The 14,725-nt window shown below is 44.0% G+C and overlaps 1 protein-coding gene across 4 annotated transcripts in view; it reads right to left on the minus strand.

Moving 5' to 3' along the window:
* Positions 1-14,725, minus strand: part of HMGCL (3-hydroxy-3-methylglutaryl-CoA lyase) — a 150,544-nt gene that overhangs the window by 110,659 nt on the left and 25,160 nt on the right. For 3 of the 4 annotated variants that reach the window (XM_033956812.1, XM_033956813.1, XM_033956811.1), the window contains exons 2-3: positions 6,293-6,376; positions 1,494-1,601 (exon numbers count right to left, since the gene is read on the minus strand). In XM_033956812.1, coding sequence (XP_033812703.1) covers positions 1,494-1,601; positions 6,293-6,376 — 192 coding nt within the window. Of the gene's footprint in view, positions 1-1,493; positions 1,602-6,292; positions 6,377-11,738; positions 11,758-14,725 lie in introns of those variants that run through there. The other variant, XM_033956814.1, reaches the window with a different exon arrangement.

The raw sequence follows: 14,725 nt of genomic DNA on the forward strand, positions 1-14,725 counted from the left end.
GCTGTGTTTTTAGCAAAATCAGGCAAAAACCATATTTTGGATCCTTTGTAATTTAAATTTTTATCTTTCTTGGCAGCATTTAAAATTTCTATTGCTTGCTGGTATCTTAACATTTTAAATATTATTGGTCTTGGTCTGCCTTGTTTGTCCATATTTTTTAATGGGATCCTGTGCGCCCTTTCTATTTCTAATGGTTGTTTAAAATCCAATTGCAATATTTTAGGAATTAGATTTTCTAAAAATTGTATGGCATTTTTGCCTTCCAAATTTTCCTGCATTCCAAAAAGTTTTATATTCTTTCTTCTTCCTCGGTTTTCATAATCTTCCAGTTGATTTTTCAATTGAATCAGTTCCAAACTGTCATTTTTACATCTGTTTCCTTCACATTCTAAAACCTCCATTTTAGTTTCTAAGTCAGTTGTTCTTTTATTATTTATTTCCATCTGTCTGTGGATATTTAGTATTTCTTCCTTCATTTCAGCCATATTACTCACAGTCTCTTTAAGCATTTGTTTAATCTGTCTCAGTTCTTCCATAACTTCAGTTTTGCTCAGCACATCCGACTCTTCAGCAGGAAGCGGGACCTTACTTGGTGTAATTTGATCCTGCTTCTGCCTTTTCGCCGACATACCGGTTTCGTTTTTATTTTGTCGGGTGCTTGCCATGCTCCTGCACTTCTTTTGATCTTCTCTTTCCCTTCTCGTCGATTTTATTTCTCCACAGTTATCCCTAGGATCGTGTATACTCTTGCCAGCCACTCTGTCTAGTATCTTGCCTTCGATGTCGCACTGCACAGCACAAAGAAAAAAAAAACCGGCCCCTTACCCCCAGGGCTTCGCTTCAACACCGGCGGAGGAGGGCTACATCAAACTGTCACAGTTTCAGCATTGACAGGCACCAGCCCTCCACCGAAATCGGCCCGAAGGGGGAAACTTCTTTTCCTTTCTTTCTTTTCTGCCGTTGGCCAGTTCAATGCTCGATAGTCTGCCCTCACTACCGCGCCGCACCAGCACAGAAAAAAACCGGCGAAGAAGCAACAGTTCCTCCTGGCTCCCTCCCCTCAGGCCTTTCTTCAGCGCCGGCGGAGGAGGGCAGTATCAAATTGCCTCTGCTGGTAGGTATATGAGTTTCAGCACCGTCTGCATTAGTTTTTTTTTTCCGAAATCGGCTCGAAGGGGAAAACTTTTTAAATCACCGTTGCCTAGTTGAGAGGAGCGCCGCGATCACACGTCCATTTTGTGTGCGCGGTAAGCCACGCCCCCTTCTTTATTCATTTTTAAACTTTCATCAAGTGTACAGAATTCATAATAAACCATAATAATAATAGACCATTTCATGTTCATCCTCTGCTACAAAGATCTACTCTTGGTCCTTGCTGGGGGACAATTCAAGTCACAGGCTACACCACAGCCCTCAATAATTTAGATCACTGCTTAATAATCCTCCTACCCTCCAATACTTCTTACTACTGATGTAAAAGATGGATTACTGACCTGAGGCACCCACTTTGGAGATACAAAGCTGGTAACTTCTATGACAGGAAGACCTGCTTCTGACAGCATGTTAATCAACTGGATTTTTACATCTGTTGGAACTAAAGACTACAGAAAAGAATAAACATTTTAGCATTATTTTCCAGTGAGTCCAGCCTGATCATTAATGTACAGTAAGCAAGATCAATTTAGTCCCCAGTATTGAATTATTCCTTTGTACTAAGATGAAATGGTCACCCAGAAGCAGGATTGGATGAAGTTGGGGGGAAAAAAAAATTAAATTCCGATGGCTGCAACAGAAACTCACTCTTTAAAAAAAACTTAATTTGGTTTATTGACATTTCATATACCACCCTTCATACAGTAATTCCATTATGGTTTACAAGCATTTAATAAAAGGATTTAACATAGATTTCTGTATTGTGACCTGCTAAAGTACTGTGATGGCAGACTGTGGTGGTTTGGGCAGAGAGCTATGAAACCTGGAATATCAGTAGTACCATTTGATTTAGGGACTTGATTTGTCCACATCTCAATGCCAGGGGGGTAACTGAAACTCAGCATGCTATGTGACATGTCTCCTCAAGTCTGCTTATTTGCTATCATCCTGACCAACATGAACTTTGTTACCAAGAGCACACTGTGGGTGCTGTTTCATTGTCTTGAACCTTGCAAAACTCATCTGCCGGACCGCTGTCCTCAACCTTGTTTACCCTGAGACAACTTACTTCAGCATCTTGGTGTGTGGAATAAAGGTCAAACAGCGGTTAACCTCCCAGGTGGAAGATATGAGGGACACGTGTTGTTTTTTGCAGAGACAGAGACAGGGCAAAGGTAGTGTGGGAAAAAGGTATATAAGAAACACTGGGCGGTACCAAAATGAATCTTGCTACAGCCGTGGGAGGGCCGTGGACTGCACCTTTCCCGATCAGTATTGGAGAGGGGCGTGGCAGACACGGACAAGTATTCTATTTGGTGTATATAGATATTCTCTGCTTATATCTTGTATCTGCATTATTTGGTATTTTCTGATGTTTATGCAATAAAGAATCATATTACACTGAAGCTTTGTTGGGAGTGACTTCTACATACCCTTGTTAGATAAATACAAGGCAGTATAGCATCGGAAAGTCAAATTTAGAGTCAGATATACTAAGGGGCTCAATCAAAACACAGACCGTGTTGGGGTCCAGTATATAAAAAAGGATTTTTTATGCCTGCTTCATTTTATGTTTATGCTATATGTGTATTATTGATTTATGCTGTTTCAATAAATTCATTGTTTCTGCAGTTGCTTGATTTGTGTCCCTTCCCCACTTCCTTTTTTTGGCTCTATAAATCATAATCCTCTACTTCTTATTTATTTATCAATTTATTATTAATTTTTTCCTTCTTTATTATAAATGCAAGGGAATCTTTTCTCCTTGACCATTGGCGGCTGGGGAACCCTCTTCGTGGGCATCGAGGGAAGCCCAGGCTTCCCCGCAATCTGAAGCTGACTCGCGAAATACATGCGGCAGGATGCTCTGGCCGCCGGCATCCGCTGCCGACAAGGCTACCTCACCATTCCGGCATGCACAACGCTTGCACAGGCCAGCCACGAGTGCCTCGTGTCTGGAGCACAATGAGCATTTTGTCCCTTTAAAAATGCTCATTGTGCTGAAAACCGCCCTAGCTGAAAGAAAAGTGCCGGTTAGATGAGAAAATACAGTAAAGGCAGTTTTAAAGGGAAATGAGCCCTTTAGACCGGCACACCTCAGGATGTTGCCTTTTTTTTTTTTCTTCTACAGAACAGACTCCATGGCTCTTAAAGCTGGAGGGCTGACCAACCAGGGGGCCAGGCCACCGGCTTAGGCACCTCTACAAAAATATGGGGAGGGGGAGGGACCCAGCACGAGACCCGCCGAGTTTAACACCCCTGAGGTCGGACAGATCCCTAAACAGGACCCGTCCAAGCTCTATCCAGCACAAAAGGGGAACCCAGTAGTCCAAAACAAAATTCCAACAGTATTAAGAGGGGAGCCGAATTAGTCTTCCTACCTGCTATGGAGACTGAGACAGACTGAGTAGGCATATTCTAGCCTGTTATACAAGTTTGTGCTCAGTCTTCACCTGTTGGTAGCAGTGAGGCATATAATCCATTTGTAAGAACTATACCAATCTAACAAGCGATACTGAAAAGATAATTATTGGACATGGTTGTGGAAGAGGAACGAGGTAGAGATGCATGGGGAAGAGAGATATGAGAGGGAGAAATGTTGAATGTGGTGGTGGAGAGGGAACAATGGGACAGATGAAAATGGATGCAAGAGGGAGGAATGTTGGATATGGTGGTGGAGGGAATGGAGGGAGAGATGCAGCATGGTGCTGGAATAGGGTGATGGGAAGAGAAATGTTGGGCTTGAGGCTGGTGGGCATGGGGATGAGAGAGGGAGAAATGTTGGACATGAAACAACTATGTGCAGAAATAGTGTAAGTACTTGAAGTTTTTTTGTACTAAATGTATATAATACCCATATTGCATTTAAAAAAATTGTATATCAAACCTCCTTCTCTACCCATTGTGGCTCTTTGTAAATTTTGGATCAAACATTTATGATAAAATGGCTCTTTGCTTTGAAAAGGTTGCAGACCTCTGGTCTAGAGGGATGCTATGGAATAAGCTTTTCATATTGCTTAACTTTTCAATCATGTATCTCCTCTGTTAATCTCTGAGCACTGGCTCCAAATATCCCACATGCATTAAATTCAAGAATTTGACCATGGTATATAAAGGTCTCTCTCTTACAGCTCTAGATTCTCATTCCCTATGCCCCATCATATTAGAGCTTATTAAGAAGAGCGAACGCTATCTCTTCCATTGTCATCTCACCCATGAAACTGCCTTATGCTACACTGATCTATAACTTTGAAATGCCATGACATCTGAACTCAGACTTGAGAACTCATTTATTAATATTCCACTTGCTATTATGTAATTTTTAGTCACCCATATCCTTCTATGCCTCATAAGAACATAAGACATAAGAAGTTGCCTCCGCTGGGTCAGACCAGAGGTCCATCGCACCCAGAAGCCCACACCCGCGGCGGCCCAGCAGGTCTATGACCTGTCAGGTGTTCCTTGACTTAGCCCTATAGGTAGGCAGAGCTCTGGAGTCTCAATGCATGAGATAAGAGGGAAGAGGGATTTATATTTTTTAGGAACTGGACAACATTCTAGGGAAGTAGAAATTCCAAAAAAGTAGAAATTCCAAAAAGATGGACTCTGTCTTAACTGAGTGGAACCAGGCTGCTGGCACAGAGGGTTAAAAAGAAGATAGACTGGCTTCTAAACTAGAATCTGGGGAAAAACAAAAAAGAAAATGTTATAATGCCCTTGGTATAACTCTATGGTACGGCCCACCTCAAATACTCTGTGCAGTTCTGGTCACCATATCTCAAAAAAGGTATAGCAGAATTGGAAAAGGTACGGAGAAGGGCGACAAAAATGATAAAAGGGATGGGATGACTTCCCTACGAGGAAAGGCTAAAGTGGCAAGGACTCATCAGCTTGGAGAAGAGACGGCTCAGGGGTGATATCATAGAGGTCTATAAAATAATGAGGGGAGTGGAAAGGGTAGATATGAATCGCTTGTTCACTTTTTCCAAAAATACTAGGACTAGGGGGACATGCGATGCACTTAGAATTGCTGCTCATGCTAAACCCACGCTACGCGGCTAGAACTAATGCCAGCTCAATACTGGCGTGTCTAGCGTGCGTGGCAATTTAGTGCACGCTAAAAGCGCTATCGCAGCTTAGTAAAAGGAGCCCTAAGTAGTAGATTTAAAACAAAACTGGAGAAAATACTATTTCTTCCTACAACGTGTAATTAAACTCTGGAATTCATTGCCAAAGAGTGTGGTGAAATCAGTTAGCTTAGCGGAGTTCAAAAAAGTTTTGAATAATTTCCTAAAAGAGAAATCCATAGGCCATTATTTATTTATTTCAATTTCTATCCCGTTCTCCCAGAAGCTCAGAACGGGTTACAAGTAGATATTCACAATCGTTTGAAAACAGACTAGTCATGACAACAAATAGGTTACAGTAGACAATAACAGAACTTAATTCTAGAGACCAGACTGGTCATAGCGAAGAGTACTAGGAGAATTATATTGAGGAGGCAGTTTTTAATGGCCTGATTGGCGGAAGAGGAAGGTCTTTACTATTGAGATGGCTTGGGGAAATCCACTACTTATTCCTAGGATAAGCAGCATAGAATCTGTTTTGCTACTTGGAATTTGCTAGGTGCTTGAGACCTGGGTTGGCCACTGTTGGAAACAGGATACTGAGCTTGATGGACCTTTGGTCTGTCCCATTATGGCAATTCTTATGTTCTTATGAGTGCATGGTTCGGAGCGAGGTAGCTTTGAAGGATATTATCAAAAGAGGGATGCTAGGACACCTTGATAAAGAGGTTGAACTGAAGGCAAAAGTAAGTCAGGTGCATTTAAAGGAAGTGCAGACAGAGATTAAAAGATCCAAGTCTCTTAGTTACAATTTTAATGGAGACAGAAATTGCCATAAAAGTATTAGCTGTTTCTCTCTAAAGTGAAGTGCTTCACCTATGCAACATAAAAGACAAACTCGAGTCTTTTGTGCTGCAGCACAAAGCAAGGTGACCTGACCCACAAATGCATCTCTTCTGAAACATTTTGAGACAGTGAAAGACTTAGATTTGTTTTAAGGATTAAGAACTGCCATGAAACTATTCAGATGGCTTTTAGAAAATAAACTTTGTGCACAAAGATATTCTTTTTACCTTTTCATTTTGCAATCCATCCCGAGGGCCAACTTCAACTATCTTAACCTTCTTCGGAAATGAACCAGCAGTCGATATATCATTCTTTTAAACAGAGACAAAAAATAGGGTTAATTAATTGGCAATCAAAATCTAATTTGAAGAATTTGTAAATCTAAACTCACTCACTTTCCAGTTGGTAAAAATAGGGTTTACCAATTGCAAAGACTATAGATTTTAAAATGTTTAACATTTGGTTTTATGAAACTTTTACAAAAATGTACATTGTGCAGCTCAGAGGGGGAGGGAAGACATCATGTTTGACTGCCTATATGGTTGGCATAGTGGAGACTTGACAACCAGCATTTAAGCATGAGGACTGGGACTCGGTTCTGACCACCTTGTTGGGCAGGCTGGATGAACCATGTGGATTTTTATCAGCTATCATTTGCAGTGTGTTATTTCAGTAATCCAAAAAGCCTAATGCTCCAAGGATAAACTTAGCCCTAGATTTATTAACCTGCACACTATTACCATTTAACAGAAATTGTTAGTAAATAGAAGGCCTTGTGGTACAATCAGTTAGAGAATGGCATGGGGAAAAATTTGTCCCTGTCCCCGTCCCATCAAACCGTCTGATCCTATATGCACAAGCCTCAAATATTTATAATTTTATATTGAACTTATTTTATTAAAGTATAAAAAGAAACAATATTCTATACAAATATCCCCGCCACTATCGAGAAAATTGAATAAGCCAAATTACTACAGAATACTACATAGAAAAATCATATTAACAGAATACCAGTCACACATGATAGGAATAGTGTTACAGGAGTACAACTAGGACAACTGCCCCCTACTGTATTCTATGTACTTGGCACCTGTAGCAGGTTATAGGCCTGCGACACATGTGGCAGTGCTTCTCATTTGCTTTATTTGCTGACAAAACACTAGTTTCTTTAATGATTTAATTTTATTTTGAGAAATTGATTCTTGCACCACACACAGAAAAAATATGTCTTGTGTGCACTCATTGCTCACATCACCTCCACGTGAGTTAACTTTACACATTATGCATATATTTGGGTTTCCTAGGGTTTACACTTTGCATTTATTCTACATCTTGGTAATACTGAGGTTCTCTTATTTTAGGGAAATCTAGGGATTTTGATATGCTTTACATATCTAAGGTTTAATCTTTTCTATTAGTTATATTGTCCTTCTTTGTATTTTCTTGACCTTTATACCTCAAGAGTACCAGTGTTCAACAATACCTTTCTGGATTAGGTTCAAACAATTTTTATTGATGCAAACAGCAAACACAACACCCCAAGGGTGCACAGTACAAACAACGATGCATCATATATCAGAATATAACAAGCATGTACACAAGAAAGGTAACATCATCCAAACTCCCCCCCCCATCCTACTGAACATTGGGCAAGCAAAAATAAGGAGGCAGAAGGCACTCCAAAGCCCTGGACTCTTATGAGCCCCAAAGATGCCCCACCACCCCCTCCCCCCACCCAATCCTCTTACCCTAGCCTTGACTAAGTGTCAGAACCATGCAATACCCCTCACCTCCCCAACCCCCCTACCGTCCCCCCCAAAGGTACTCTCCACCCCGCCTCACCAGTCTGCACCATTGCTCTCCCAGCCCGACTAACTGAGCGTCCAGATTAAGACACTCATCTTAAGACCGCACTGCGGCCCTTTGGAAGCAAGGCTTGCAGATATGGCTCCCAGATATTCAAGAACAACATCTTTCGCTTCCTAGCCCTTCCAGCATCTCGCGCCTCCCAGATGGCCAGCTGATGCAACTGGATCCGCCAATGCCAAAATGCCGGAGGGTCAGAGACCGTCCAGCTCTGAAGAATACATTTCCTAGCCAGTAAGCTCATCTTGCTACAGAGCCCGATGCCCCCTAGGCAAATGACCAAAAGCCTCTGGCACATCTAAGACAAAGTGGGCCAGGGTACTTCGCAAGACTCTCCCAAGTAATCAAGTTTCAAGTTTATTCAAGTTTTTGATGAAACGCTTATCCAAAAGGTACAAAAAAAATTTAAAAATAACAAGGAGACAAACTTTTAGACCAATTAGACATACATGACTGATAATAGGCCATTCTTGAGCTGACTGACATATTTAAGCCTCAGAAAACAATGGGAATGGGGGGAGAACTACAATATTTAAAGAAAAGGTACACAGAAGGGAAATACAAAAGGGAGTAGGAAAGGAAAGGAATTGCTGGAAAACTGAAAATTTTGGACACTGTTAAGGTAAATATGTATCATATTGTCAGTTAAAGGCATCTTTAAAAAGAAAACACTTTAAACTGCTTTTAAACTTTTGCAGGTTTTGTTGAGATCTTAAGTATAGAGGAAGAGAGTTCCAGGACATTGGGGCGGTCACTGAAAAGATAAAGGTACGACGAGTACCAATTATTTTCAAAGAAGGAACATTAAGGGTGTGCTGTGAAGTTGATCTGAGGGCTCTCGGGGGGGGGGGGGGAGGGGGGGGGGTCATACGGAATCAAGAGTCTGTCTATGAATGCTGGGGCGTTAGTTTGTATAGTTTTAAAAGTCATAAGAGCAATTTTATATGTTATCCTATGTATAACAGGCAACCAGTAGGCTTTTTGTAACAGTGGGGTAACGTGATCAAATTTATTAGATCCTGAAATAATCTTAATAGCTGTGTTTTGGATAAGTTGAAGACGTTTTATATCTTTTAGGCATATCCCTTTTAATAAGGAATTGCAATAGTCCATTTTAGATATTACAAGGGAATGAATTAACATCAAGAAGGGGGACCAATGCAAGGCAAATCATAGGTTGCATACGCAGTTTCGTCAGCCGTAAGCCTGAAGTCATTATGCCATTGTATAGATCCATGGTGAGGCCCCACATGGAATACTGTATGCAATTCTGGAGGCCGCATTACCGTAAAGATGTGCTGAGACTGGAGTCGGTCCAGAGAATGGCCACCCGGATGGTCTCGGAACTCAAGGATCTCCCGTACGAGGAACGGCTGGATAAGTTGCAGCTGTACTCACTCGAGGAATGCAGAGAGAGGGGTGACATGATCGAGACATTCAAGTATCTCACGGGCCGCATCGAGGTGGAAGAAGATATCTTCTTTTTCAAGGGTCCTGCGGCAACAAGGGGGCATCCGTGGAAAATCAGGGGCGGGAAACTGCACGGGGACACCAGGAAATTCTTTTTCACTGAAAGGGTGGTTGATCGCTGGAATAGTCTTCCACTTCAGGTCATTGAGGACAGCAGCGTGCCTGATTTTAAGGCCAAATGGGATAGACATGTGGTATCTATTCACAGAGAAAGGTAGGGGAGGGTCATTGGGGTGGGCAGACTAGATGGGCCGTGGCCCTTATCTGCCGTCTATTTCTATGTTTCTAATGATCTAATCATCTTCAACTTATAAAATAAATTTTTAACCAATGCACATATTTGTGGACGAAATGTAAGTTTATTGTCTATAAGAACGCCTAGAATTTTGATGGTAGTGGTTGATTTAAGAGGTGTATTATCAATAGAAACTGGGGCAATTAACTGTACCCCTTCTTTCCATGGGAAAAGAACAGTGCTAGTCTTAGAGATGCTTAAAGAAAGCATATTGGCATTTAGCCAATCATGAATTTTGGCTAATTTTTGATTGATAGTGGAAATGTCGTTGTGGCTTGAAGGATCGATGGTATGCAAGAGTTGAAGGTCGTCTGCATAAGCATACCCTGATATATAAGAGATAATACGCTTCCAGAAGCGCTGAATAATGGGGCATGACCAAAAGGCATGTTCCAAAGTGTGTCCCCCCATCTCACATTTATGACACAATGGTGTGGGGAGACCCCTGCTGTAATACAACTGTGTACGAGTGTAATAGGCACGGAAGGTCACCCTATAATATGTTTCCCTCAACCAGGCACAAGGGGTCACCCCAGGCATCACCTTCAAGATATGAGCTACATCCCATTGGCCCAAATTAATCTGCAATCCCACCTCCCATTTACCCCGGACGGTCTGGCAGTCCTTGGCTGGTTGTAACTCTTGCAAACTGGCATGAATACTAGACACTGAGAGGGACGCCCCCTCCTCCCTAGCAAACAACTCCTACAACCTGGCCCCCAGATGCAAGCGCAATTGTGCTCTGTCGAGGGATCCCATATAGTGCTCCACTTGATGACACACGAACTGCGCTCCCCAGGTCTCCCCCACCTTTGCCAGCAAAGCTGCACGGGTCAACAGCTCCCCATCCACCTCCAAAATATGTTCCAAACATGAGACTCCTCTCGCTCCCCAACACCTTTCTGGATTAAAATGGACACGTTTAGTCTCTGTTCTGCTCTCCTGGTACTTGACCTATGACTATTGTGCCTTGAAGGTAGAACAGACACTGTTTGCACACCTGCCCACTTTAGGTAAGAGTATGATAAGTTTCCTGTATGGTTTTACTTGACTAGAAAATTCACATACATTACTTGGACAAGGGTTTTATCTAAGACAGTGAATGGGATTTGCTTGCTTTCTCACCTGAGAAATCAAGCATAACAATGTTAAGAGACTTTCTAGGCACCTTTAGAGGCCTTGGTAGTATGTTTTTCTGGTCATTTGTGAAGTTAGTCCTGTCTAATTGGCATTAGAAGAATATACTTGCATAGACTCACACTAATCCATAAGATAGACTGTGCCCAAAGTAACCCCCCTGAGAGCCAGAGGTAAGACCACGAGCGCCTAAGTGTGAATATCACATTAGTATCCTTATGCGATATTCAAGAGGGGATTGAATAGTGGCACTCACAGACAGGGGGCGCTGTGGCATGTTGTATTGGAATGGATAGTGTGCAAGCGATTTTTGTTGCGTACATTGTAGATTTTTTCTACATATAAGATACCTACTTTCCATATGATTCTGGGTAAATCTAGTTAGTAATATATTTATGGAAGATAAGGCCTATGCCCAACTAGAAAACATATGAAAAGTTTGGTACAAAGAGATAAAAATTTGAATATGGATTGCAGCAAAGGCCAGAAAAAACACTAGAGATTAATTATAAGGAATAATATTCTCTTTATGTAATTTACAGGATTAAGCAAGATCATAAGGGAAATTAGGTATAGTATACATAACACATTTATAGAGGTATTAATTTTTCTCTCTCACTGTTCAGTATTCTGTGTTCTTTGTCTAAAACATATTCCAGTTTCCTACTCAAAAGCCTGGGTATCCTTTGTTTGAACTGCCATATCCAGGGGTATAGGAGAAACCTTGTGGTTTAATTGATAACAGATGTGCCTGAACTACCTAGAAGGAAGCCCAGATCTCTTAAATGTACTTGGATAATAATTATTGTATACGAGATGAAATATGATGTGTGGCGTGTGAGTGAATGTATGGTATCCCTATGTGTGTGTGATTGTATGTTTACACATAAAGCACAGTTACTTACTATCGTAACAGGTGTTATCCAGGGACAGCAGGCAGATATTCTCTACATGTGGGTGACGTCATCCACGGAGTCCCGTCGCAGACAGCTTTTCAAGCAAACTTGATTGAAGATCTCAAAGTTTGTTAGTGCTGCCCACTCATGTGTGTGCCTTCCCGCTCCACTAGAGGGCGCATCCCCTCCTCGTGGTCTTCAGTTCAGATAGCCAGCAAAGAAGCCAACCCGGGGAGGTGGGAGGGTTGCGAGAATATCTGCCTGTTGTCCCTGGATAACACCTGTTACGGTAAGTAACTGTGCTTTATCCCAGGACAAGCAGGCAGCATATTCTCTACATGTGGGTGAGCTCCAAGCTAACTAAAAAAGAGGGATGGAGGGAGAGTTGGCAATTTAGGAAAACAGATTACACAAAACCGACTGGCCAAATTGGCCGTCGCGCCTGAAAAAGGCATCCAGACAGTAGTGAGATGTAAAGGTATTTTAGACCAAGTGGCGGCCTTGCAGATCTCAATAGGCGTGGACCTGAGGAAAGCGACCAACGATGCCATCGCTCGGACTTTATGCCCCGTGGCCCGACCTTGCAGCGAGAGACCAGCCTGAGCGTAGCAGAAGGAAATACAAGCAGCCAACCAGTTGGATAAGGTACACTTGGAAACAAGATGGCCCAACTGATTAGGATCAAAAGAGATGAAAAGTTGAGGAGCCGTCCGATGACACTTGGTACGTTACAGATAAAAGGCCAACGCCCTTTTACAGTCAAGAGTGTGAAGCGCCACTTCACCAGGATGGGAATGGGGCTTCGGAAAAAACACCGGAAGAACAATGGCCTGATTGAGGTGGAAATCCGACACCATCTTGAGCAAGAACTTCGGATGGGTACGCAGGACCACCTTGTCATGGTGAAAAACAGTAAAAGGCGGGTCCGCAACCAGAGCCTGCTGCTCACTCACTCTGCGAGCAGACGTGAGAGCAATCAGGAACACCACTTTCCAAGTAAGGAACTTCAGAAGAGCAAATCAATGGGTTCAAAGGGGGGCTTCATCAGCTGAGCGAGAACCACATTTAAATCCCATACCACAGGGGGAGGCTAGAGAGGAGGATGGACGTTCAAGAGGCCCCTCATAAAGCGAGAAACTAGCGGGTGGACCGAGAGGGATTTCCCATCAAGCTGCCGGTGAAAGGCAGCAATCGCACTGAGATGGATTCGAACCAAATTCGTCTTGAGGCCAGACCGAGACAAATGAAGCAAATAATCCAGTACCAAGGACAACGAGGCAGACAGAGGCTCCACGCGGCGAGAAGCACACCACGTGGCGAATCGAGTCCACTTCTGGGAATAGCACTTCTGAGAAGTGTCAATAACATCCCGCACCGATTGAGAGAACTCAAAGGAAGGAGTCAGGTGGAAAGGAACCACGCCATTAAGTGCAGAGACTGCAGGTTGGGATGCAGCAGCGAACCCCGACTCTGAGACAGCAGAGAAGGAAAAACAGGCAGAAGTAGAGGCTCCCTGACACTGAGCTGGAGGAGCAGGGAGAACCATGGTTGCCGGGGACACCGAGGAGCTATCAAGATCATGGTGGCGCGAACCGACCTGAGGTGCACCAGCGTCCTGAGAATCAGAGGAAAGGGAGGAAACGCATAGAGGAACCTTCCTGTCCAATCGAGAAGGAAAGCATCTGCCTCGAGACGATCTGGCGAGTACATCCTCGAGCAGAATCGAGGCAACTTGTGATTGAGGGGCGAAGCGAACAGATCTATCGGCGGAGTGCCCCACCGAACAAACACCTGCTGCAGAGTGCGAAAATGGAATGACCATTCGTGCGGCTGAAGAAGTCGACTCAACTTGTCCGCCATACAATTCTGCGCGCCCTGGATATACACCGCCCGAAGGAAGATGTTGTAGTGCAATGCCCACTGCCAAAGACAAAGGGCTTCCCTGAAGAGCGATAGGGAACCCATACCCCCCTGCTTGTTCACATAATACATCGCCACCTGGTTGTCCGTGCGCACCAGGACCACCTGATCCTGCAGCAAATGCCGAAAAGCCACCACGCCATTGTAAATGGCCCGGAGCTCCAGAAGGTTGATGTGGCAGCGACGGTCCGCACTCGACCAAAGACCCTGAGTCCGAAGGCCGTCGAGGTGCGCTCCCCAGGCGTACGCCGAGGAGTCCGTCGTCAGAACCTTCTGAAGCAGGGGCACGAGAAAGAGCAAACCTTTGGACAGATTGGAATAGCTGGCCCACCAATGGAGCGAGCGTCTCAAGTAGGGAGTCACCACAATTTGCTGAGAAGCGGGATCCCGATCCTGCCGCCACTGAGATGCCAGAGTCCACTGAGGAACACGAAAATGTAACCTGGCGAATGGCGTGACATGAATGGTGGAAGCCATGTACCCCAAGAGGACCATCATCTGCTTGGCCGAGACCGAAGACCTCTGGGACACCAGCTGACTCAGCCGCAGGAGGGCGGCCTGCCGAGGCAGAGGCAAAAACGACCGGAGGCGGACCGTGTCCAGCATGGCCCCGATAAACTGCAGGGACTGAGATGGGCACAACTGTGATTTGGGGAAGTTTACCTCGAACCCCAGAGTCTGAAGGAAGATAATAGTCCAACGGGTCGCTGAAATAACCCCCTCCATCGACGGAGCCTTGATAAGCCAATTGTCGAGGTACAGGAAAACCTGAAGGTTCTGTGACCGCAAGGCCGCCGCCACCACCACGAGGCACTTCGTGAAGACCCGTGGGGGCGAAGCGAGCCCAAACGGGAGGACCCGATACTGCAAATGAAGGTCCCCCACCTGAAAGCGAAGAAATCGTCGAGAAGCCGGGAGGATCGGAATGTGAGTGTAGGCTTCCTTCAGATCCAGGGAACACAACCAGTCCCCCTCATCCATCAAGGGATACAAAATGGGAAGCATGCGGAACTTCTCCCGAACTAGGAACCTGTTCAGCTTCCGTAGATCCAAGATAGGGCGAAGGTCCACGGTCT

The sequence above is a fragment of the Geotrypetes seraphini genome, chromosome 8 (genome assembly GCF_902459505.1).
Source record: "Geotrypetes seraphini chromosome 8, aGeoSer1.1, whole genome shotgun sequence".
Taxonomy (NCBI): domain Eukaryota; kingdom Metazoa; phylum Chordata; class Amphibia; order Gymnophiona; family Dermophiidae; genus Geotrypetes; species Geotrypetes seraphini.